This window comes from Excalfactoria chinensis, chromosome 12 (assembly GCF_039878825.1).
Source record: "Excalfactoria chinensis isolate bCotChi1 chromosome 12, bCotChi1.hap2, whole genome shotgun sequence".
NCBI lineage: Eukaryota > Metazoa > Chordata > Aves > Galliformes > Phasianidae > Excalfactoria > Excalfactoria chinensis.
Window position 1 is genome coordinate 3,868,124 of NC_092836.1, and position 25,606 is coordinate 3,893,729.

At 46.5% G+C, this 25,606-nt stretch overlaps 1 protein-coding gene across 3 annotated transcripts; it reads left to right on the top strand.

Annotated features, from left to right (window-relative positions):
* Positions 1–91: 91 nt before the first annotated feature.
* On the top strand, positions 92–25,606 carry EIF4E3 (eukaryotic translation initiation factor 4E family member 3). 3 transcript variants are annotated; one of them, XM_072347174.1, is made up of 7 exons: positions 92–373; positions 16,570–16,642; positions 18,425–18,519; positions 20,099–20,159; positions 23,055–23,121; positions 23,718–23,873; positions 24,204–25,606. In XM_072347174.1, exons 1-7 carry the CDS (start codon positions 201–203, stop codon positions 24,248–24,250), a joined length of 672 nt encoding a protein of 223 aa, XP_072203275.1. In that variant the 5' UTR covers positions 92–200; the 3' UTR covers positions 24,251–25,606. The 3 variants fall into 3 exon arrangements, with proteins under 3 accessions (XP_072203275.1, XP_072203273.1, XP_072203274.1); XM_072347172.1 differs by lacking the exon at positions 92–373 and adding an exon at positions 10,115–10,473; XM_072347173.1 differs by lacking the exon at positions 92–373 and adding an exon at positions 10,187–10,498.

Consider the following 25,606-nt stretch of genomic DNA (forward strand, 5'->3'; position numbering starts at 1 on the left):
GCGGGCCCCGCCATCACCGCCGCCTTCCGCCGCCCAACCCGCGCCGCGCGGAGCCCCCATCCCCGCCGCCGCCGTTCTCCCCCCTCCGCCACCGCCACCACCGCCGCCGCTCGGGCGAGGAGCGGCGCTACCGCCGCACTCCCCGCGGGCCATGCGGCTCCGCGCCCCGCTAGGGCCGCGCCCCGCGCCGCCGCCGCCCCATGGAGGGGAGGGATGGAGGAAGGAAGGAAGGGGCCCCGGGGCGAGGCGCGGAGCGGACCCCCCTCCCCCCCTTACCACCGCCGAGCTGCTCCGCCGCCGCGCGGGGCGAGGGGCCGGCCGAGCCTGCGCACAGCGGCGGTGGCTCTGCCCAGCTCCCGGCGAGGACAATGGGGTAAATCCCCCTCCCTCCTTCCTCCCTTCCTTCCTCCCTTCCTTCCTTCCCTCCCTCTCTCCGCAGCTGCCTCCGCCCCCCGCGCAGCCCGGCCCCTGCGGAGCGCAGGACCGAGGAGAGCGCGCAGCGGCGCCGAAGCGGTGCGGAGGTTGCGCTGCCGCAGCGCGGCCCGGAGCGGAGCCGCCGGTCCCCGCGGCGGGACTGAGCCGCTGGCGGTGTGCGGGACGGGAGGGCACGGCCGTGCGGTGCCGCTGCCCGGCGGCCTCGGGGAGGTGGGGGCGGAGGGCTGAAGTCATGGCTGGAGGTGCGTGCGCGGCACAGGTGGGTGCGAACCCACGGACGGGCTCGCTGAGAGCCGCAGCGTGCGGGTATCCGTGTGGGAGAGATTCAGCTCGCCGTGCCGCGGTCAGAAGAGATTCGCCTCGCTGCTGCCGAATGGTAGCCGTGCCGGAGCTCTTCCCGTCTGTGTGCGGTGGGAAGATGCCGCCTGTTGCTGCGGGTGTCCCCGCTGGCAAGGAGTGCTTCAGGGGGTGCAGCTCTGCTGCCAGCTGATGGACAGACGTCTCAGTAGGAACACCGAGGCAATGTCGCCTCTGCGAGTCAGAACCCTGACATGTGGGGTCTGATGCACCTAAACAGGCAGAAAAGAAGGATATTTAGGCCAAGGCCCTAGGCATGCTGAACTTGCTAATGCAATTATTGTGCTGCTGCTGAGTTTCCATCATGGCCTCTCATGAAGGATACATCCAAAATCCTTTTCAAAGGATTAAAAGCCATCAGTAAAATCAGTGTTATTCCAGAAACAATTGCAATTAAATTATCCACATCGGCCCCAAATGCTGGTTCAGGTGGAGCAGCCTTCAAGAAGGGCTTTGTGAGTGGGGTCAGAAATCTGTGCTGGGGCTGTGTGCTGACCTCGGACATGTGGAGCAGGCACAGTGTTTGGACACTGGTGGAGCCCATAGCAGATTTCAGCCCAAAGGGTGGTTGAGGGCAACGTGTCCCTCGCCCACGAGTCTGGTTTGGATCTGGTATTTATGGAGAGCAAAGAACATTCTAAAAGCACATACACAAAGGCAGATAATTGATGCTGCTTTTTGCTTTCTACCAACACATCTGAGCTGTTCTCAGTAGTTAGGTTTCTCATTTGCACTGGAGTTGTGCTGTGACAGAGGATTGCCCACGGGTTGCTCAGTGCTCTCTGCAGTTTCCCACGTGGGCACTGCGGGCGGTGACAAGCTCTGGGTGCGTGGTGCCCTGTTGGCAGCTGGCACCAGGAGCAGCTGTCTGTGGGACATGGGGGGACTCCATCCCTGGGGCACTGGGGCCACTGCCAGCAGCCCAGGACTGGTTGCTCCTGGGCACTTGGGAGAGTAAAGGGGACCTTACCTGCTATGGGAGCTCTGTGAGCAAGGTAGCAGCTCACCTGCTTCTCTCCTCTGTGCCTCCCTGCACACACACCAGAGCAGATGAGCTTGATTGAGCACTGCTGTAATTCATGGCTGCTGTGCCAGGCTGCCAGCAAACCACTAGCTCATATTTCTTCCACCTGTAGCTTGGAAATAGCTTTAGTCAGAAGAAAGTGCAGGGACAGCCACAGTGTCTCCACCATGTATCCCCTGTGTCCCTTGGCACCACTGTAGCAGAAACCAAAGTGTTATCTCCTGGGTGATCTAAGGGAAGCAGGAAATGTCAGGATGTGCCTGAAGGTTAAAATCTAAGCTCCTGTCATGGCAGAGACACTTCTGGGAAGTAGGGTAGGTGGGAGCAATCAGCCACAATCATTTTGCCATCACATGCGATCCAGGGAAGGACAAGTTTTCAGGTACAGTAATTGAGGAATCATAGAACCATTGAAGTTGGAAAAGATTTCTGTGATTCCTGAGTCCATCCCCACTGACCATGTCCTTCAGTGTCACATCTCCACAGGTCTGGAACACCTCCACGGACGGTGACCACACCACCTCCCTGGGCAGCCTGTACCAATGCATTATTGCTCTTTCTGAGAAGAAATTTCTCCCAACATAGAGTCCAAATGTCCCCTGGTGCAACGTGAGGCCATTCCTTCTTGTCCTACAGCTGTTACCTGGGAGCAGAGGTCGACCCCTACCTTGCTACACTCTCAGGGAGTTGTAGGGAGCTACAAGGTCTCATCAGTACTTGGTGACAATGGCAGAATAATAAAATGACACGTTAAGGTGATGTTCAGGCACTGGCTAACGTGAAAATAGAGTGAGAGGCTCTATGTCTGCAAAATGTATGCTACTACCTCGAATGCTTTGTACAGGAGTCATGCTTGCCCTCTAAGCAGGGCACAGCTGTGCTACATGGCAGCAAAATGTGGGAGGGCAGCTTTGAAGCAGCTTTGGGAAGGCATTGCACAGGTGTCGGGGCAGGGCAGGCACAGGGTGCTGCCATCAGGCTGAGTATGATTCCATGGTCAGCAGGGCAATAACAAAGGGTTTGGATGTGGCTTTGTTCACGGAAGTGTTGGCACGGGCGCACCAAATGAACAAATGACAGCAGAGCAGATGGAACATTAGTGTCACTGCTGAACCCAAAATTGCTCTGCATGCATTTGGAGAGCAGCATCTGACAGCCCTCACATCTTCCAAGGACTTCTCCTCGGCTATGCAATACTCCGTGTGCTCTCCTGGGGAGGGAGGAGAGAAGAGTGGAGGAGTGCATTTGGCACAGCGGGGAGCGGACTCGGGTCTCCTCCATCCCTCAGAGATGCGCTGCTGCAGAGCGTCGCTCCTTCCCGCTGCACTGATCCTCCTCCACAGCAGTGGAACGTTTTGAACTCCAGCAACTCCTCTCATTTTTCCCCCATGTGACTGTGAGTCAGGCTGAGCTCCTCTATTCTTCTCCATAATTGAGTAGGAGATTATTTTGACTGGAAATAACCAGACACAGGTATCATGGCTGAGTGCCTCCGTGCGTGCCACTTGCTGGAAGTTCTGAGCGCCCTGCAAAGGGAGCGGGCCTTTAAAGTGCACTCAATGGAGAGGGAAGAAAGCAGAGGGGAAGAATAGCTGCCTCCTGCTCGCTTCTCTCACTGCCTCTTCTCCGCTGAGCAGCTGAATGGCCGGGGACATGCTGCTCTTCTGAAGCTTTTGCAGCAGCACTCCCCTGCTGCAGGGCACAGCCCCAGCAAGACACAAGCTGTCCACAGCACTGAGCCTTTCTGCTGCTGCTCCAGGCCCACAGCAGTGCTGAGCAAGCTACAGAAAGTCCTTGCTCTGAGGTCTCAGGAGCATCTCCCCATGCACAGATTTTCCTGTTTGTTCTGTTCCTTATGGGGTTACAGCCATCTGCCCAGGTTGTGCTTTACACCTTTGTCTTGGTGGTACATGCGATGCATTTTTGTTTTTTTCTCCCTTTTCATATATTGCCTAGGTATAAATTAGCCCAACAGGGTATAACAGGGAGCAGAACTTGGGACGGATCTCTATATTTTTCATTAGCCGATTACCTTTGAGCATCTTGGGGATAAATCTAATTGTCAGGGAGAACTATTGACTTATCGAAGGCGGTGGAGGTACTTGAGTGAAATCCTGTACCATTGGTGGCATCAGTTCAAAGGTTGGTTTACCAGTAACAGTCTTTCAATATAATCTATAATGAGGGATAGAAAATAATGACTTCAGTTGCAATTATAAAGTATAGGTTCTCTCCTCCCCTCTTACTCCCCTTTGCAGCAATACTGAAAGTGCAGAGCCTTTCAATGTGACTAAAACTGCAGTCTCTCACAGGATGAGAGTGTGTCAGTTCAGTGCTAAGTCCTCAGTGCGGCAAAGCTTGTGCCAGGTGGGAGTGGGATGCTAATCCAGCAATGCATTGCCATGATCCTAAGTAAGTAAGAATAGCTACTTGGATATCAGTGGCACTCCTTCCCAAACTACTTCTGAAGCAGTGCAAACAATTGAGCCCCACATCTGGAATTAAAATCACGCCATTGTTGGATTCATGTTCAAGGACTGAGAGCCACTAACTAACACTTTTGTTTTTAAATTGCTGCTTCAACAGAGGCACTCTCTTGGTTGGTTTTGAGCTACAGAAATAGCACATAAAAAGCTTATGCAGTTTAGAAGTGTTCGTGAGTCTCAAGCAACTTTGTGGGCCAAGTAAAGCATGAGAAGCATTTTTTTGTTGTACTGTTCTATCAGCTGAGCTTTTAAGGCAGCCTCATGAAAAGGGATTTATTATTTTAATGGCACTTTCCCTCCGCTAAAAGGTCTTGCTAACTTTCTAAAGCTGAGCTTGAAAAAACAGGGAAAAACTATCAGAAAAGCTGTGATGTACTTTGGAGCTGAGTGAAAATTGTGCCTGAAATCTGAGCCTACCCAAACCCTGAGCTAAATGCCAGAATGCCCCCAGGACTGCTCGGATCATCGTGCAAGCTGTTATGGATAATGAGCAGCCGATTTCTCTGTCGTTGGGTTTTGTTGCTGTTGCAAGTTGTTTTTTGCTTGTTTTTTTTGTTCTCCTTTGTTTGGTTATGTGCACAGTGCACAGCCCCTGCATACCATGTAAATGCCATTTTACCTTCCCAGTAAGAACATGACAATTAGAAGAGCCGTGGGGAGCTGTATGGCTTTCTGTTGAGCAATGTCTGAGTCCAACCTGGGGAACTGCTCCCATCTGCAAACCCCCATTTGCACCCTTTCTTCCCCCAGGTGGGACCTGGCTCCTTTACCAACAAATAACGTGCAGATTTTGACTGATGCTAAACTGAGCTCCATGAGAAGGCATTGCTAGCATTAAACACTCCTTTTCTTTTTTGCTTATTAATGCGACTAATTAAATGTTTGTATTTTTTAAGCACTAACTGGTATTTGATGGTCGTTTAGAGACTTTGAGAAAGTCAATAATTTTGATGAAATAAGACTGTAGGCTCCAGAACAAAGTCCACAAGGAATCTGTGACGTTGCTAGGATACAGCTATTAGTATTTTCAGTGGCTGGGGTATTTTTTGGTGTGCTTTTTTTTCTTAGGCTGGGTCTCACCTCTCTTACAAACAGTAGGATATGCGACTGCCTGATCCCATTTACACATCATTCTCCCACTTCACAGTAATAAGGCAGACTTGATCTATTCGTTTCATCCACTTTTAGCTGAGAAGAAGCCACACACGAGTGTTTTTGACCCGATCTATATAGGCACATTTAATCTGAATCTGGCGTTGGAGGTGCGGGATCGATGTCACAGTGTGAAGTCAGTCTCCCTCTAGTGGTTCGCTTCCAGAGGGGCCTTTGGTTTCACTGCCTTCAATAGGTACAACGTACCCGAGTGCAATGCAAAAGTTCAGCGACCCTCTGTGAGTGGTATTGAACTCCTAATGTGCACGAGATGAGCATCGAGTCCCTACAAATGAGTTCATGTGTTCTTTTTTCTATTTTATAATTCTTACATCTCTTGCTGTATCAGTACAAGATGAATCTTCCACCCGTGGCTCACTTTGCAGCACAGCCCAGTGTGTTCTGCTCAGCGTGTAGGATGTGACTCTTCCATATTATTTCCTTCAGCTGTACACTGGGCTGCCTGTCAAAAAAAGATCAGTATTTAAGCTCGTGTTCCACATCAAAGCAATTGCCAGATGTGGTGCCAATAATATTCCTTTGGATTTAATGTAACACATTGAATAGCATGGTGAATGATGCTATTTTGAGATCCCTGTGTTTGGGGAAGCAATATCTAAGTGAAACACTGTGCAGATATTTTGCTAGGAGATATGCAAAGGAAAGCTGTTTGGAAGTTGTGCCCAATGTATCATTCAGCTCAAATTTGAGGTCCACAGGTTTCTTGCATTTCTGCCCATGATTGTACCTTCACTAGGCATTGCTTCTTTAGGACCTAAGATAGGTGTCATGCCTCTGTATGGGAAATTGGTAATCACAGCCTGAACCTCTGATTAATCAGCTGAGGCAAGTGTGGGGTCAGCTGTGGGAGCACAGGTGAGAGTGATGTAGCTGTGCTTCCAGAAGGGGTGGAGCTTGACTCCACCTCCTGTAGACCTCATTTAAGGGCTGACCACCACTAAGGCAGCACCTCTTGGAGATTGCTCTCTGGTGGAGATTCCCCCAGCATTTCCCAGTGAAGGCATCCATATCGGTGAGTTCTTCCTTATAAATAACCTTTTGAATATCTGTTACCATCTTTCTATCATTCCACCTTACAGTTTTGCTTTATAAACTAAAGGCACAGAAAAGATGAGAAAAGTTTAGTACCATCTGCTCCAGAGTGAGCAACCCCCCACTGGATTTCTCAGGCCCTTGGAACCAGAGGTTGTGCTGTGCTGTCACCGCTCTGTGCAGCCTTCTACAGTGCGGTTATGCAGTTCTGTGATGTCTTCATGGGTAAAGTTTTACTTTTGTTTAACTTTTTCCTAATGGTCAGCTTCTATCGGGCAATCAGGACTTCACCTCTCAGGAGGCTGCCCTAAGTACTTTCCTTGAACCTCTTAATAGTGAAAAAAGTGGATGTAGGAACTGAGTAGCCTGAGTCCTGTCTGAGATTTGCTCCAGCATCATTCACAGACAGAAAGTGAATAGTAGGCTGTGTTTGCAAAGAGGACAGCTGTGGGATGTCCACATATGCATGTGTTTGGTAGGTCTGTGCCTCTGAAGGGAGACCGCTGTGGGCAGCAGGAGGGAAAAGCCTGTCCTGCAGAGCAGTGCTCAGTCTCTTGGCTGTCCCAGGCGCTGGCTCGTGCCTGCCAGAAAAGCAGGGGGTGCGAGCCAGTTTGTTTTGAACAAAACAAAGTTATGCAATATCATTAAGTTCTGACATGTTCCCAACATGCAGCAAATGAAGAACTCACTAAATACAGTATATCTCTGGCCATATCATTTGAATATAACTTGTTTCCATGACAACCTCTGCTTAACAGCTTGGCTGATATGAAATCATTCCTAGATGGGGGAGCTTTTGCCAAAAGCATTTGGATTTGTCTCTTTAATATTGTGCTATAGGTTTAAAAAAATGTTTATTTAAGCCTTTGGAAGCAAATATCAAATCAAATCCCTTCATCTTCACCTCTGCTTTGGCTTTCACTTGATCAGTTTATCTTCCTGAGAAGTGATCAGAAGCAGCTCCTGTGTTACTTAATATGCTTCTGAAGGCACAGGCAGTGTTTCAAGAGCCAGTGATCGTGACAGCAGCCTTTGGTAAAGGAATCACATTTCATGGCTGTTGGCTCTGTACACCAGCAGGGCACCAGCAGCAGCTGGGCACAGCAACTAGGCCTTGTGCTCCAGCCAGCAATCAAGGCCAGGAAGGCTTATGCTGCATCTGGCCCTGGCTCCAAGTAAAGAAGAGGAGCTTCATCTAGACAGAGGTCTTTGTCAACATTGCACAAAGTCCCTTTTTTATTAGGAGAACCAAATAAGCGTAAGCTGGTTATCAGCTTGGTGTCATACCTACTGCCTCGGAAATAGCTGTGGAAGGCTTCCAGTGTGGCAGTACAACATGACTGCTCAGATGGTGCTTGTTCTCTTCCTCGCTTGCAGGTGCTAAACAGTGTTAAAACATAGCTAAAATAAGCCTAATGCTTTCCCAATATTTCTCACGTATTCAAGCACTGTAGTTGCCACAGTGATGTTATACAACTGCCATCAAGGGGAAGGATGGTCCTGAATGGTTTAATGTCTGCCCCTTCCAGCCTCTGTTGCTTGTATTGCAGGAGACCTGTGCTCTAGCTGGGAGCAGAAGCTGTGGAAAAGCCACCCAGGCAGGCAGATAATGCCTCGAGCGTGTGTTTCTGGCAGGCTTGAGGATGATAAGGGCAGGGCTTTAAATGTCAAGACCATGGAAGGAGTTACAGTGTTTTTTTCCAGCTGTAATGTGCCTGCTTCAGTGCTAGTCAGATCCATGCCAAAGCACTTAGGCCTTTATAGCAGAGAGGAGCTTAAAACTGGGTGCAGGAAAGCAGCCCTAGGAGCATGCAGAATGGGCCAGAACTGTATCTCCCACTCCACCCCTCTTGTTTGTTGTTTGTTTTCTTTCTTCCCAATCCACCTTGCCAGTGCCTGGCTGGGAGAATTCAGCTGTTACCAGTCTGCTATCAGCTGAGCTGACCTACCTGCTGACTCCTCTTAGCCACCCAGTTCTGCTGTGTAAGAACTTTTTGTGGCAGAAAATACTTCTTTTTCTCTCTTCTGGCAGTGGTAAGCTGTGGTCACCCCATCTTTGCACAGCCTTTGAGAACAGAGTTGCACCATAACACAGTTTGTGTGTTGCAAATCTGCTGGAGAAGATGCAGAGGAACAGGAGATGGCATCAGCAGGGCTTCTTTAAAAGTGAACATTCTGGATATGTGGCAAATATTAATGAAATACGTTGTTAATTAACGCCTATAAATCTCTCTCTCTAAGTGCGAGCAATTTCCTGGAACCTCCTAATCTCTGAATTGGTTTTGTTCAGTGCAAGGAGGCTGAGCAGGATCAGGGTGCTGCTCTCACCTTCGTTTCTCCTTGTGAGATCCCCTCAGGAGACGCGTTCTTGCCTCTGTGTCACGCCTTCTTAGAAATCTCTGTGGGCGTGGGATGTACGTGCTAATTCAGTGCATCCTGTGATTGCCCTTCCGCCCCACCAAATTAATGTACTGTTATCTGAGATTCCCACGATGCACCTTGTGCCCCTGCAAAGCCTGCGATTTACTGCTGCAAACAAGGAATAAACGGAGGTTTGCATGTCTTGTTTGGCATAATGACACAGGCTGTGCTTGCTGCCTGCTATTTGCTCTGTGTTGGAAGTGTGGGGGCTGTGCTTTGATATTGTTCCTTACAGCTCAGGTTGTTTGCAACAAAATTGTTTGTTTTCAGCCTCAGCTGTAATGTTCTAGAGGATGAGCAGCTCTCTGGTGATGGGATCCGGAGGCTTTCGTTTAAGTGTGTGGGTCCCATTAGAGGTGGCTTCAAAGGGATTTGGGTGTTTGTAATGCGTGCTGCTGGCTCTGGCCTTAGTTCCAGAGGGGCTGTGTAGCATAGTAGAAAATTAACACTTCATCAGCAGCCTCAGCAGAGGGACAATAAAAACATCACATGAGTGAGGGCTGTTGGTGGCGCAGGGGAGAGCAGGGCCCCTTTAGGTCACAGCAAATCCATGCTCTCCTGCTCTCTTCTTCTGTGAAAACCCAGGCTGCTGTGCCCAGATACAGCCATCTATTGCAGCACTTTGCTCAGGATTAACATCTTGGATGGGCCCACCGTTAAAACAGGGAGCACCAATGAATTTCAGAGCTCTCCCAGCCATTATCTTGCCTTCTATTTAAAGAGCAGTAAACTAAATTGCAGGAGATGGTGCAACTGGTTTTCCAGCCCTTATTTAATTAGGCTGAGCAGTTAGCATTTTCCATCTGCACAACAGAATCATTAACTTTTTTTGTTTCCTCGCTGTCACCGCGCAGATTGCTTTTCATGGGCCATCTCTGCCCTTTCTTCCTGCCGCATTTCATTTCTTTGCAGGAGTGCAGCTCCATTGGTCCTTCTTTTAGGAAGGAGCACGGATAAAATTATTCATCCTACTAACGGTGCTTGCAAAGAATCCTATGTGATTCATGGTCTTTGATCCTGCTATTGCATACGTGGGTGTTTAACTTTACTACTGCATGCAGTCCCACTGGGGAGAATCTTAATTTAAAAAAAAAAACACCTATAAAAATAACACGAGCCTTTTAAGCACATGCCGTGCTGGATTATGAGAAATGCCTCCCTTTAATTTGCATGCTTGTTTAAACAGGTGCTGTGGAAGATGAGAAGAAACGAATTAACTTCTTCAGGTCTGTTCAGCTGCACCACGGGAGGGCGGGGGCCGTGGGCACCGTCCCGAGCTGCCGGATCTCCCGGACGGCGATAGGTCTGGATCGGGTGATGCTGCGCGGAGCAGCCGTGGGTTGGACTTGACCATCCGCGGTCCCCACCCCGCGCCCTCCCCCGTCCCGCCCCATCCCCCGGGGGCGGTACTGCAGGCCCGGCCGGGCAGGACATGGAGTTGAGCGCCCTGGGCCCGCAAGCTGCGCGTTCCCGGAGCAGTGACGAGGAGGGGGCCGAAGCCCCGGGGCTGCCGCTGCATTCAGCGTGGACCTTTTGGCTCGACAAGTGAGCGGGGCGGGGCGGCTGGGGGGTAAATCGCTGCTCCTTCTGTCTTGGTGGTGGGACAGCGGGAGTCGGTGTGCTGCGTATAGGGAAACTTCTGGTGTAACGGGCCGGGTTGCGGGGCTGGTATTTCAAGCAGCCACTTGACGAGCCGCTTTTGCCGTCCTTTAACAGCCGCACGTCGGTGCGGGCGATCCCCAAACCCCAGTCTTAGCAGTGGCACGGCTCGGGGCAGCGGCCGTAGGGCCGTAACCCTTCATGCACACCCCGGCCACGGGGCTCCTCCGGTTGGGAAGCGAACAGTTGTGAGGGTGAGCGAAAATGCCTTGTAGCAGCGCTGTGCCGCCGTGCGTACCGCAGTTCGTGTGCCTCAAGTTTTATCTCCCATCTGCAGTTCACGGAGGTGCTCCCTCGTGCTGCTTATACAGCGCTGCAAACCGAAACAGAAAGCTTGGGTCCTGCTCTGTTTATTTATCTTGTTCTGCTGTGCATTTGTTGCCTTGATATTAATCTTCTGTATTCCCCTGTTAATGTTGTTTCTTCTCTCCCCTCGCTCAAGAGCTCCTCTGCTCTAAAGGCCCTTTCTCACGCTGCGAAGCTGTTCTCCTTCCATTTGTACCTTTTAAACATGGTGACAGAGAAACAGAGCAGGTTCATTGCAGGGCAGTCGGACCGGATGACCTTTAAAGGTCCCTTCCAACTCAGATGTCTTTATGAATGGAACTGCTGGAAGTGTGCAGGTGATCGCAGGTGCTGCAAATCAAGTCTTACAAATAACCCCAGCAGTTATTTCTGACCTCCTGACTTGGTTGCAGACAGGGCCAGGGTCTAAGCTGTGCTTACAGTTTGGTTACTCCTAAACACTGCTGTGTGCTGCTGAAGCTGCTGTGCAGTTGTGCTGTGTCCACAAGTCAGGTAGGGAGGAGCAGCCTGGCTGTACAACCAGTGCTGGAAGTTAAAGGCCACTTCAAGTTAAGGAGGTATATGATGATTTATTTTTTTCCGTTATATCTTGTTTCTGCTATATTTTAGAGTCTTAGATTTCATGATCTTACTTTATTTGTCATTCTGACCCCTTCTAAGTACATGTAATTAGGTAGCGTTGTTCTCCCTTATCTTATTAAACCATATATATATATCACAAAAGTGGTACTAGGGTTCTGCATATCTTTAGTCATACATATACACATATACTGAGTTGTGTTTACCACCAACAGTAATGGAAAGATGGCAGGGAACAGGGATGAAAACACAACAGAGTTGTTCCATGCATTAAAATAAACATCTAAGGCATTTAAAAGCATACAAGAGATGTGCTTTATTGCATGGTCAGGAGCTGCAGTGTGCTGAGGTTGTTGTGTCACTACAGGGTCTGTTATGTTATTGGTGCACTGGTATAGATTTGCTGATGAGGTGTTGCTTGGGCTCATACAGGATGAACACACCACAGAGTACAGCTGGGTGTTGTTATTGTTCCTCAGTAACACCCGGTATGGAGCTGTGCTGTTAGCTATGAGATAGTATTGACTTTGACTGCAGCTGTGTGTTACCTGGCATTTAGGCTGACATGCAGGAGGAAGTGACACTGGAGGGTAGATGCAAGTTGGGAGGAGTATGTAGAGATGTGTATTGTTCAGTTATGCTCTTTTGAGAGAGATCCATGGTATATGTTCTAACACCACCAACATGTCATTCTATTAAGTCACACTTAAAATAACCAGAAAGCAGCTCTTCCTATAGCAGCTAATGATATGAGTGATTCAGCTGGGCTCAATGGCTTCACTTTTATCTTAGCTTCCTGGGTGTAGCTCCTGCCTCAGTAGTGAATGGCTTTATTTGATCCACATCAGCACTTGCTTCTCTTAAGTGCCGTGGCACAAGTGTAGTGTCTGGGGGTTGTGATCCTGTGCCCAGGATTGTTGCTGTTATATCACACACGTGGGAGATGTGCATTTCCTGTAAGTGCAGAGCCTTCCTTAATGTGTGTCTATAATACTCAGTTTGGTAATGTTCTTTATCATAGAATCATAGATTCATTAAGGTTGGAAAAGACCTGTAAGATCATCCAGTCCATCTATCACCAATATTGCCTGCTAACCATGTCCCTTAGCACCACTTCTATCCTTGCCTTAAACACCTGTGGGAACAGTAACTGCACCACCTCCATGGGCAGCCTGACCGCTCTTCTGGAATAGGGGACGCACTCAAATCTCCACATCCAGATCATCAATAAAGATATTAAACAGAATGGACCCCATTACCCTCCCTGGGAATCACCAGCTCCCCATTCACCACTGCTCTCTGGGCCTGGCCCTTACCCAGCACAGAGTGTACCTGTCCAGGCCACAGGCTGCAGCTTCCCCAGGAGAATGCTATGGGAGACAGTATTAAAGGCTTTCCTGAAGTCTTGGTAGGCTGTGTTGGCAGCCTTTCCTTCACCCACCAGGCAGGTCACCTGGTAATATACCTAACCCTATATGTGCTTTAGGAAAATGAGAGCAGTTTGGGAGATCAGAATTCAGCACTCTGACAAGCAGGATCCCATGTATGACATGGAGATACTCATAGGCAGGCAATGCATGTGAGACAGAGAAGCTGGCTTTTTTTTTTTTCCTTCTGTTGAAAGAAATGAGATTTCCTTCTTAAATTGTTAAAGTGCTTCAAGGTCAAGATCTGCAGGTTCCCAAGCTCATGCTGGTATGACGTATCTGTGGTGCTTTGCATGCAGTGCCCTGGTAACGTTGGAGGCCTGGGCAGTGTCAGCAGGCCTTGCAGATGCCTTCGGTGTCACACTGGGAAGCAGGATTCCTGCTGGTGGCTTGTCACATGCCTGCTTGTCACAGTGAGGAGATGGTGTGGGGTTCTGCCTTTTAAATGAAAGGTTGCATTTCTGTTTTTTGCAGTAGTGTAGGTTGAGATAAATATATATATATAAACTCAACACTGTGATTATGCCTCTCAAAATCTAATAATGTAAAAACAAGGATTAGAAATCTGGTCATTGTATTCGTATTGGGCAGTGTATTCAACATGAAGGTTGCACAAGTGGGAATTGAAGTGAAATGGCAAAAGGCTCAGATGTCGTGGATGACGGAGCAGGCTGGCAACTTGAAACCATCCCTTAACAGGAGCTGGGGTTGTACATCTGTGTAAATACATAGATGGTGAAACTGATTTTGTTTTCTGATGCGTGTATGCAGGTGTGATGCAAACAGCCTGCTTGGTTCAGCGTGCCCTTAAATGTTTACAGCTATGCTAGGTAAGTCCTTCCTTGCTGAAATAAGAAGGTGCCAGTGCTGCTACCTGCCTGCTCTTTCCCCATGGAAGGCTTCAGGTTTTGGCAGCAGCAGCTCTTGGTCCAGCACATGTGTGTACTCGCAGGGTTGGAGATGATGCACATCCTTGCAAAAAGGCATCTTTGGAGGATCAGAGTGTATCTGAGCTACAGCTCTGCTGGCTGGTCACTTCCAGCCAACAGCTGAACACCAGCGCCCTTCTTTACAAATCAGTGCTACCAGAAATTGAACAGAGCTCACACAAGTGCCCACTGCAGAAGCCTCATTTCTAGATAAACTCTATCAAAGGTGCCCTCCTGTCAGTGGCAGCGTATCTGTGCACGGTGGTGCAGGTTGCACTGCAGGGCTCTGGCCCAACTGCTTTACTTCTGGCTTTGCTCCAGCCATGCTCTTTGGGTCATTGTTGTTTCTGTTGTAACAGTGGCTCAACTTCTGTGTCACTTTCAGAGGAAAAATGTGCTAATAAGTGTTGTCAAATGTAAAGTAATATTTATAGACAACTGGAGGAAAGAGTAAACATTTGCTGGTAAATGTTCCCTTATGCTGCTTTTTCTCTCTGCAGGTTATACTGATGAGATCCATATAAATGTCATTTAGTGGATAAATTCTGATAACCGAGCCGTTTCCATAATAATTGGGAATTGTTATAACTGAGCACATCAAATATTTGAAACTAAGCTTAATAATTCCCCTTTTTCCCTATAGCAAAATCCTATTTATCTAGAATCATCTATTTCATCTATTAAAGCTCATGAGTAGGTGGCTTACAATGAAAAATGATGGTTAATATTATAAAAACGTTCAACCCAGTAAATGCATTTTGACAGGCTTTGATGGCTTGAAATCAGTCTTTGTCTGCATTCAGAATGGATTGCAGGATTTATTTAGTTGCCACAGCATGTTTTTGAGCCTATGCTTTGTAAGTAAATATTTTGCTTATTCCTAGCAAAGCCACTGGGGCTGAACACTGACAGTGGTGTCTCCACAAGTGCTCAGCAGCTCTTAAGGCTCTGGGGAGAGGCAGGGATTGATTCCCACTGGGAAACAAAGGGCAGTGTGAGAACGTCTGAAAACAACTCCTATCCTGGGTTCTGTGCAGGGAAACAGAAGAGCTACAGTTCAGCATTAAGCATTAACATCAGCACAACCACCTGGAGGTTTATTCATGGGTAAAACAATGGGATTTATCTTTGTCTCTTGTTCTTTATTCTTGCTGGAATAACGAAGGAGCAGCAAAGGAAGCTGGCAGCAGGGCTCGGTTTGGGTGGTTATTCCTGTTTCCACTTTATGCTTTGACCAAACAGCCCTATGAGATGTGGGATGGTGGCTCTGATCTGCTCAGGCAACCCTGGGGGGACGTTTCAGTGGTACCTCAGAATATTCAGAAGGTGCAGGAAAGTGCTGGGAGCCACAGGGCACAGAGTGGGCAGGTGGGAGAGCTGCTGGATATTTCATGGGCAGGCTCTCATTGGGGAATCCAGATGGGCAAGTCCAGTGGGCCACCAACCCATTAATGCCCATCTCCAGCAGAGCTTTCTGTGTCCAGCTGCTGCTGCTTCTGGCACGGCTGGCCGGGCTGTTCCCTCCTGCTTATGGTGTTATGTTTGAGTTAATTCAAAACTAATTGTTCACAGTGGCGGTAATTGGAAGTTCAGTATGGTGTATCAGCTCAGTTCTATTGTTGATAGCAGTAAGATTATCCAAAGTGGAAAAACTTCATAATAACCTGCGAATACTGACCCTTAAATGAAGCTTCCTATCCTGTGTAAAGAGCCTTTAGTATGCACACTGACTGCTCCTAGCTAGGGATAAATGAACAGTCCATCACCTTAACTTCCAAAGCCAATAATTTGATGGTCAGGTGGGACTTTTTCAGCTGATAGATGTTCACCAAAATGAACCTCCTTCTGGCCTGGGAGTGGAATATTCTGTCTTTTATTTTTAGCTGATCTTGAAAGTGGTGTTAAATAGCTACATGACTACTGTGATTACGTGGATAACCTTTGAAAGCTGTTGTTACAGAGCAGATAATTAAGAGAGTAGCCCTTACCATGGCAGCACCTCAGAGCAGTGTCAGCGTGAGCACCTGGAGGGGGGAAGATGCTGGTTGGGTTGGAAGGGGCCTTAAGGATCATCCACTTCCAACTCCCTGCCCATGTCCCCATCCAATGTGGCCTTGAGCACCTCTGTGGGACACACAGGGCTGTTGTACTGCAGTTACCCCCATGCAGTGGAGGCTCTGAGATTTGCAGGCTGGTAGCAAGACGTGGGTCATTCCTTGGTTAGTGGTGTGAGACACAAAGGAGTGAAGTTAGCTCAGATTTTGCCCACTTAGGGACAATTGTGTGCTTTTGTTGTTCATGAGCTATATAGCTTTCCCTCACTCTCCTCTCTCCCCTTTCTCATCACTCTCCTTTTACTCTTTTTTTCCTTTTTTTTTTTTTTTTTTGTATTTTTCTTTCTCCCACTAAAATCCAGTTAAGCTCACAGCAGCAATTCCGACACGTAACGCTGTTTTTCTACACCCGTCGCGCTGCCCCGTGCTGGATGCATCGGGTGACGCTTGTCCCGTCCCGTCGGTCGCCGCGGCGGTCGGCGCGGTGCGGACCGGGACACAGCGCCACCTGGCGGCGGGACGGGGTAGCGCCGTGACCGCAGCGAACGCGGGCGGTGCTGCCTGAGGTTCGGAGCGAGGAGTTCGGCCGGGGACGGGTCGGGGTTGTGTCAACTGCGGTTACGCTGAAGATTGCTGGGAGGAGCGATGCTCGAATTGGACAGCTTTGTTTTTGTTTCTTCCCGCAAGGTCCCTTCCTGGTACCACGGCAGCCGAATGTGCCTCAAATCTGAAGAAGATTTACAGAGTACAAACGGTGCAGGTGAGGAACGTTTTTGCCACAGCAAACGCTGAACATAAGGTGTGAAGTTCCCCGAACACCCATCTGGGTCAGCCACACTTGGTTGTGTTTCCCCATGATGGGAAATGTACCATGGGCTGTGTGTGGTGGCCTTTAGTTGCTGTTTGATGCCCTTGGCTTTGCCAACCACAAAAGGGGATGGAAGGACCCTGGTGATGAGAGCAGGCACATCCACTCTGCCAGTTCCAGGGTTTCCACTGGTGCCCGTGCTGCACTGTTACACTTGGTGATTTCCAGCGTGTTTTCTGTCTTTTATCAAAGTTTGGGGGCAGGAAATCATTACACCAAGGCTCAGTATTACAGCCTGTGCTCATTTTTTTCTCTGCTTTTGAGCATGAATTTTTCTGATAGTTCCTTCAAGCTGCCTTGCATTAAAATGCTCTTACATCACAGAGCACTTGTAGCAATGAGGAGTTCTGCATGTCAGTGTCATCTGTTGGTGCCAATCAGTGGGCATCTTTGCGAGTAAATCAGGTTTCTCTTTTAATACCAGAGTTAGCATGAAATTTAGAGGATTAGTCTTTGTCTTACCATGACACTCAGTTCATGAAGTCCCTGAAATCATTCTGATGGCAGTGAGCTATGGGCGGTTTCCATTGGGCTTCCTCATTAATGGCTGTCAGCTCTGTGATGTGTGTGATGTTGTCTCCAGCTGCCTGCATGTAGGAGGTGCTGGATGAGGCGACAGGTGACACAGGACATGGAGGCTCTTTGCAGACCTGGGGTTTGGGACCAGGAGTGCAGGGAGGCAGCAGGGGAGTGTGGGAGGGAAACTGGAGTGATTCTGCTGGTGAAGGTAATGGCTTTTTGAGAGAATAGCCAAGGGCTGTGGGATTTTACCGTATAGCATTGCAATCTTTGTTTATAAACTTGTGCTAATGATTACATATTAGATGAACTAATACTTAATTAGTTGTACTAATGCTCAGCGTTACAGCTCTGCGTGTCGGTGCAACACGAGTCTTTAAAGGCCTTTCTTCATCCCAACTGTTGGATAAAGAAGAAAGGGAATTGGGATCTCTTTAACCTCCCTGTTGCTCATTGCTGCTGTTAGTGCCTTTTATCCACCCAGATGCATCACAGCTTCTGCTTTTTCCAGTAGAAAAGTTGGGAAGTGAGCTGGTAGGTCTTGGGTCCTTTCATTCTCCCCCATTCCTGCACTAATGTGTGCATCTCAGGTTCGTGGTCTCATGAAACCTTTTATTGTGAATCTAGGCAGAGTATTTGGATTGTAGTTAGGCACTTGGCTCAGCAGAATTATTGCTTGGTTTTGTTTATTTGTTGTAGTTCAGGCGGATCCCAGTGAGGTTTTAGATGAGTCCTGAGTGATGCAAAGTGGAGATTTTTTTTGTATAATTACGTACTTCTGGTATGTTTAATAAGTCCTCAGTACTGGTTTGTTCTGGCAGGCCTCTGTGTAGCTCTGGCTCTAAAGCAAATTAAATAACTACAACGTATATTTTCCACACACTGTGGCAGTCATTCAGTTACTGATAGACATTTGCTAGATTTTAGAAGGTCATTGGCATCCTTCTTTCTACCTCCACCTGAAGCAGGATTGGCATCTTCCCCACCCTCCCCCTTGAAGCAGCAATCAATTGACTTTGGAGCTTTTTATTGTAGTGTAGAAGGCGATGGGTCTCTGGCAGGGATAGTTTTAGAGAGAATGACCACAGAGGTAAATTTGCACCGAATCCACTCTCTTAATGCAATTAGCATTTCTGTGTGTTTGCTCAATTGAAGGATTTCTGGAGTGTCTACAACAACATCCCTCCCGTGACCAGTTTGCCCCTGCGATGCAGTTATCATCTGATGCGTGGAGAAAGACGGCCCCTGTGGTAAGTGTGCTGCCATGTGCTGCTCCTGGGAATGGGAAGGGACAAACCATGCCTGGAGGGAGGTGGTGGGCATGGGCTGCGTTTCTGCTGCCAGCCAATGCCAGAACGTGGGAGCTACAAGGAGTGTCTTGGGGTCGTGTTGAGCTCAAAAGGGAATCTTTATTAAAAATGCAGGCTGGAATTTATCTGTCTACTTTGGAACACAGAGGTCAGAAAGAAATTAAATTGTGAGTTAACAGTTAAGGAATTAAAATGTGGCTTTGAAATCCAGTTTGGGAATACACGGAACACTACTTGTATCTGAAATAACTCTATTGCTTTTTCCTCTTTGTACTGGTGCTGGTGTAATCGTGATGCAGATGACTGTGTCCTTAACTGTTCTTCACCTGTACAAAAGCATAATGTATGCATAAAGATGTGCACATGGGCTTAGGTTAAAAATAATTTAAGGCATTATGAAGTGATGCACTGCAGCAAATTCCCACTTGATTGTGGAACAGTAATGAAGTAATGTATGAATCACTGATGTTTTCCTTTCGGAAATTGAGTTTAGCATGCCTTCTTCCTGATCCAGTTCCTTCACATCTGAATTAGCCGAGCCATTTACCGAAGAGACTTGATCTCTTGGACATCATTTGCACCAGATTGTGATTGGATTAAGGTTTCCTAACCAGATCATAGTCTCAATAACTGGATGTTGAGTTACACTGGGAGGCTTCTGGCTTACCCTGTGTTATAAGTAAATGCTTTTCTAAAGGGAAACTCATGTGAAGATCAGTGTTACTTTTCTAACAATACTGTGACTGGTCAGAATAGCTAAGGTGGTTTACAGAGACATGTTGATGTTTGTGGAAGCCAGCTGGGCCCTTGTGTGCAGTACTTGGGAACTTGGAAAGGATGAGTGAGAACACTGTTCTGGTTTTCCTCTAGCTTTAGTTTTGGTTTGGTAAGTCCCTATTAGACAAGTAAAGCGCAGAGTCCTTTCCTGATGGTGCTGCATCTGTGTTAAGGCCGTCCAAGTAAATGAAGATGCTGCGTTTTGGGGAGGGATTGCAGGAGGTTGATGCCACCACTCACCCAGACAAGCTTCAAGCTGCAATTTTTATTTCGTAAGAATAGGGCAATTAATTTCTGGTCATCACAAAGCTGAAATGAAACGTGCTCGTGTTTGTTGTTGTTTTGTTTTAATTGAACTGGGAAAGTAATAAGATGGTTCTGTGAAAATATGCCTGAGTTTTTCCAAAATAAAAGGTTACCATAGTAAGGCATGAACTTGCTTTGTGGCTGGTTCCCATGCCACAGAGTGTGCAGCCACTTTGAAGCCTGTCTGTAGCCAGGGAAATCATGTACGTTTTCCAACACACAAACCTTAGGAGAGAGATTAGGTGTTGAGAGATGCAGTTCATATGAACAATGAAAGAATTATATCCGATGTCAGAAGTCATAACTTGAGTCAAGCTACCCAGAGTCGGTAATTGCATTTCAAAAGGGAATTTTCTGGGAAAATTAACCCCCAGACGTGGCTTTATCTAGATGTGCATTTCAGTGCTTATTTTACTGATCTATTTCCCATAACCAGGGAAGAGGAAAGCAATGCCAGGGGAGGTATATGGAAAATGAAGGTCGCTAAAGAAAGTACGGTATGTAATACTGATTCTTTATTTAGAAATGCTTAATAAGGGAGTTTCTTTAAGTTCCATGCAAAGTAGCTGTTGTAAAACTTTCTAGGTTTGACATTACCCAAAGTTACAGCCAGGCACCATTGAAATCTACGATGTTTTGCTTTAAGGTAGTGAGCAAAAGTTTCTTTTCAGATGATTCAGTATTTTGCGCTTTCAGTCACATTTGTTGATGTATTACAAATCAAATGAGAGCTGCAGCATTCTATTCCATTTCCATTTGGCAAACAAGGTATTTCCTAACTGTGTCCACAAGACTTGGTTTGCCTACAGGCACTCAAAACATACAAATATCTCTTCCTGATTATAGCCAGAACCTCAATAATGCTCTCAAGACTTCCACACACACACTTCAGCACAAGTGCCAGACTTTCACTGAGCACCAAATGCTCCCAAACTATCCAACTCAATAGGAGTGTTGTGCTTGGCACTGCCTGTGCCCACCATGTGTTGGGGGTGAGGAGAACTGTGCCTTGCTGTGCCCAATGAGGACTAATGTTCTCCATGGGTGGTGGGTCTTATCCAGCATCTCTCACTGGTAGGGAAGGATCTTGCTCAGTCTCCTTTCCCAATCCCTCCTGTCATGGCTCTGCTGCTTATCAGGCTGTTCGTAATGTCATAAAAAGCCTTTTGTGCTTATTTGTAATATGACTGTGTAGCCAGGGGAGTTTTTTGTTAAGTATATGGGGTAAAGGAGAGGAGAAGAGTGGTGTCATCCCCTTTGGTTGTTGATCACTGTTCGTATCTCTTGTGAAACTGCAGTGTTTTAGTTTTCTTTTAGGTAGTTGGAAACACGAAAGAAGAGATACGTTCAGGCATGTTGTTGTTCTATCCCTGCTGAAACAAGTGACTGTGCTGAGTGTTGTGCCCCTATCAAATGCGTGCTGAGTGATTTTTCCCTGCAACCTGTCATGGGGGGAGGTCTGAGCTGTTCACATGTGTTATTTGTGTGTGAAGGGGGGGCTGGGTCAGACCTTCAAGCAGTGAACGTGAGGTGTAAGAAAAATGTGACAGCCTTGAGGAAGGCATTAAATGCTGAAAGATGGTACTTGAAACTTCAGCCAAAAGCTAATTGGTTTTGCCTGTGGACTTTCTTCCATATGTGAATTGCAGCTTTCTTCCCTCCAATCCCAAGTGATCACAAAAAACCTCTGAAATATTATTTTCTCTGTTATAATCCAAGGTGTGAAGATGGTCAGAGGTGACAAATGGTTCTGGGAGCTGCATTGCTGGGTGGTGAGTTTAGGGAGCTCAGAGAAGCCACATGTTTCAGAGGCTGAATGATCACCACTTCTTGAGACGAGGATACTTTCTGATATCTCAAATGATAAATATCCCTACTCACCTCTGAAAGGTTTAATTGAAAGAGATCCTGACTTGATATTTAGTACTTCTGTAAATAGCATAAATAATAACGCATGCCCATTTCTCCATGTTGACTCTGTGCTTCTAGCCATCACAAATCCCCACAGCATCTCTTAGACCAGGAAGAACCATCTTGTACAGCCCTTGCTGGAAAAGCTGATACGCTTGAGCAAAGCTTGGTGAGGGTGGGAGGGAAAGGCAGTTTTTCTGAGGAAATCAGTCTTTCTAGTGGTATGAAAAACTGACTGACAAAATACTGACACTGAAGTGTTGTTGCATGTGTACAGTGATGCTTCTGTATGCTGCCTTTCAGTATGAAAACTAATACTTTTTAGATCCTCATAAGCCTGATCCTGTAACTGCTTACTACTGGATGAAGTGCTTCCTACCCAGACCATTAGGACAACTCAGTAGTGAGCACTGTGCCTGGTAATGAGAGTGCATGGTCATCCCACATTCATGTCTGGGCTGGTCACTAGCAAGGACATTGCCCTGCATGCTGTCCCACCTCTAGAACATCAGTTCTTCCCATTGCCTGACTATATATTATATAGGATGAGTTGATAATGAGTTACAGAAACGTGCAGCCCTCTGTGCTCCCAAAGAGTAGGTATAGCAGTGCTTGGAGACTCCTTAAAGCAGTTTATTGGTTGGTTGTCTTCATAGCTGCTTGCTTTTTGCTTTAACGTTGGTGTGTTCAGTTGCTGTTTCTTTTTAATAGCACTAAAACTCAATCTCAAACAGCAGAGAAGACATTCTTTAAAGGCAGCATGTATTATGGTGATACAGCCAAATACAGATGTTGATGTGTTATATATATATGTATGTATATATATTCTGTCACTCAAAATGCTCACCTTGTAACATATTACTGTATGTGTTGGTCCAGAGGCATTCCAAGTTTTGTATGGGCTTTGGCTTAGGTGATAACAAATGTCAAAAGGAAATAAGAGTGTAACTGATCTAACAGAGCCAAAGAAAACTTGCAGATAGCTGTTCCCTCTTATTTGAACTGCCTGGTGAGCACTCATACTGTTGAAAGACAGGCTTATTTCATAGGCAAGGCAAATCAGATGTGATGCTTAAATATACATCCATTTAATTTACTGGTAGGGTTTTTCTGGCACTTTTCTTAGCACAGACAGTGATTCCTTTCCACAGAAACAAACGATCACAATTGAAGCCTTATGGTCTTTTATCATGGGAAATTCTTAGGAGACATGGAGATAGTGACGGTAAATTCAGAGTTTAAATACTAAACAATTTTTTTCCTTCTAAAATATATTTTTATCAGTTTTTATTGTCAAGGTCTAAATTCTTGTTCCAAATGTATTGAAGAAATTATATAGCACAAGGCGTACTTGCTGCAAATACTCTTTATTGTCTGTACAACCTGATAATGAGAATGCACTCAAAACTGAGATAACAAAGGGAATTTTTAAACTGAGGTAGTAGGGCAAAAGTAACTGCTATTTTTTTTCTTCTCTTTAGGCAGCAGTTTGGAAAGAGCTCCTGTTAGCAACTGTTGGAGAGCAGTTCACAGACTGCTGTGCTGCAGGTAACTTGTAAGTGATTGCTCCTGTCGTGTCCATGTGATTAACCAGGAGGAGGAAGACGAGGCATTCTGGTGTTCCAGCACAGAGCTGCCTCTGGTCCCAAGCTTACCAGCCTGTCTTCCTAGGAGGCTGGCAGCTTATCAGGGTTGTAAACATCTCTTAGCCAGCACTGAAATGGTTGGTACTAAATTCTGCAGCACCACAATTCTGGAACTCCAAATTATGCTTCTTTATCATCATTTGTACTGTCACAGTTGGAAGAAACCAAACTGGATAGATGCCCCTGTTAGCATTCGTGAGCTCTTGATTCCTTCCTAGGCAAGGACAGAAGTGATATTAAAGATGAATGATTCTATGGCACTTCATTAAAGCCACAGTGAGGTAACATTTACGTAGTACAAAAGTTTCTATAAATACAATGTTTGTTTCTTTCTCGTAACTGTTTTGTCTGGTTTGAACACTGGTATTCTCTTCATTGGGGATTGCTCTTCAGTTGCTTCAGTTTGTTCAACTCTTGGGCGCTTTCACAGCACATAAGTATTGAATTAAACATGTCTCACTTAAAGTAGTTTTTAATGATGCTTCCTGTGCTCTGCAGATGATGAAGTCATAGGGGTGAGCATCAGCGTTCGTGACCGTGAGGATGTTGTACAGGTCTGGAATGGGAATGCATCCTTAGCAAGTGAAGCAAAAGTGTTAGAAAAGATACATAAACTTCTGCCACACACCTCTTTCAGAGCCGTGTTTTACAAACGTGAGTATTTTCTGCTGGCTGATCTCTGCCTTTGTTAGAGAGAAGAGGTGTGCTGGTGGGATATTTCCATGGGAATAACCTCTCTGGTTCCTCATCAGCTATTTGGAAATGCAACATCTCTCATTGCACTGAAATTATAATTTATGGAATTGAAGAGATCTCTTTCTTAAGGCTCTATTTAAATGTGTATTTAAGTAGTGCATTCCCAAAGGCTCCTCAGCACGCTGTGTCTTCTTAGGCTGCTTGGACGTCATTGTCTTCTGTTTGTCTTTTTAACTCCTTGGCAGGATTTATGTTCTTTGTACATCTTTCCCCTTCTCTCTCCCCCAGCACACAGAGAGCACCATGCCTTTGAAGGCCAACGTGGGAGACATTAAGTGCAGCCTTACATTTGTCACTCGCAGTGTGGTGAGGTGTCTGAGTGAGAAGGATGGCAGGAGGCCCTGCAGAAACACTTCACACAGTGGTCCTCTTGAATTTAATGCTTCTCATTGATCTGTTGCTACTGAAAACGAGGAAGCGCAGTTGCCCTGACTGCTGAATGTGCCATTCATTACTTTTTGCTTGGTTGTGATTTTAATTCGTTGGGTTTTTTTCTTTAAAAAGTTACTTGGCCTGTTTTGTTTTGTTTTTTCAATCGGGTTGTATTGATTCCTGTTGAGATACAACACTTTGGATTCTTCTGAACTGTTCGTAGTTAAGTGCAGACATGCACAGACGTGGTATGTTGCTTTTTTGAGATGGGGGAAATACTGCCTTGGAGAAATGTGTTTTCAATTTTCTTTTTGAGACATTCCTATCACATGAAGATTTACTCCCCTGTCTTTGCCCCAGGAGATGAAGGAGTTGCACGGCATTATCCTAATGGGCTGCGTAATCTGCTCTTGTGCTGACAACAGCACACATCGTGCAAAAGTAAATAGCAAAGTATTCACTGAATGGGCAACTGAAGAGTTGCATTCATACGGGCCTGACCCTGGGTGAGGTGAATGTTTAAAGTGTGGAGACTTCCAGAGAACCCTGGTTCAGGCTGGAATTTGGAGATTCTGCAGTAAGAAACCCTGTGAACCCCCCACCTCCTATTTATTTAAGAAGGGATGATGATTATAATCTTTTCACCACATGGTCTTTCCCTGTACATTCATGATAAGAGTCACAATTTCCTTCTAACCCATTTGCCTAACCTGATCCATCCCTCATACTTCTGGAGATGTTGGGCCTGCCCCTATAGAGGCTCAGATCAGAAGTGCTGTTTACTTCAGTGCAAAGGAAGAAATTCTGTCCCTCATTCTTTCAAGCTGTTGTGGCTCTTTAGGTCATCTCTTTAAGTTACAGGAAACAAATGGATTTTGTTTTATGGCACAAATGTGAATAATAATGATGTTAATCTGTAAATGTTTGCATTAATTGAGGTGTTGGTTTGCTTTACTGTTCTACCAAAGATTATTTTATCTCCTATTGCAATAAGAAGCTGTAAGATAGAAGGATGTACACTCTGCTCAGCATTACCTTGTGGGTAAGAGGTTTTGTTTGGCAAATGGTCCAGTTGAACTGATCTCCACATGTTTGGTGTATTAAGAAGCAGCCATTAGAATCAAATTGAGCAGTAAGAATCACACATAGGAGAGGTTGTTTGGGTTGTTTTTTTATTTTTATTTTTTACAACTTTGTATTTATGAATTAAAACTGTGCAGTTAGTGAGCATTATTCATTAAACAGAGTTTCGAAAGTCC

Excerpts from the sequence above, each read along its gene's own strand:
- EIF4E3 (XM_072347174.1), top strand. The coding sequence starts at position 201 with ATGGAGGGGAGGGATGGAGGAAGGAAGGAAGGGGCCCCGGGGCGAGGC. Across the intron at positions 18,520-20,098 it reads GGAGAAAGACGGCCCCTGTG|GGAAGAGGAAAGCAATGCCA; the intron begins GTAAGTGTGCTG and ends TCCCATAACCAG. Across the intron at positions 20,160-23,054 it reads AGGTCGCTAAAGAAAGTACG|GCAGCAGTTTGGAAAGAGCT; the intron begins GTATGTAATACT and ends TCTTCTCTTTAG.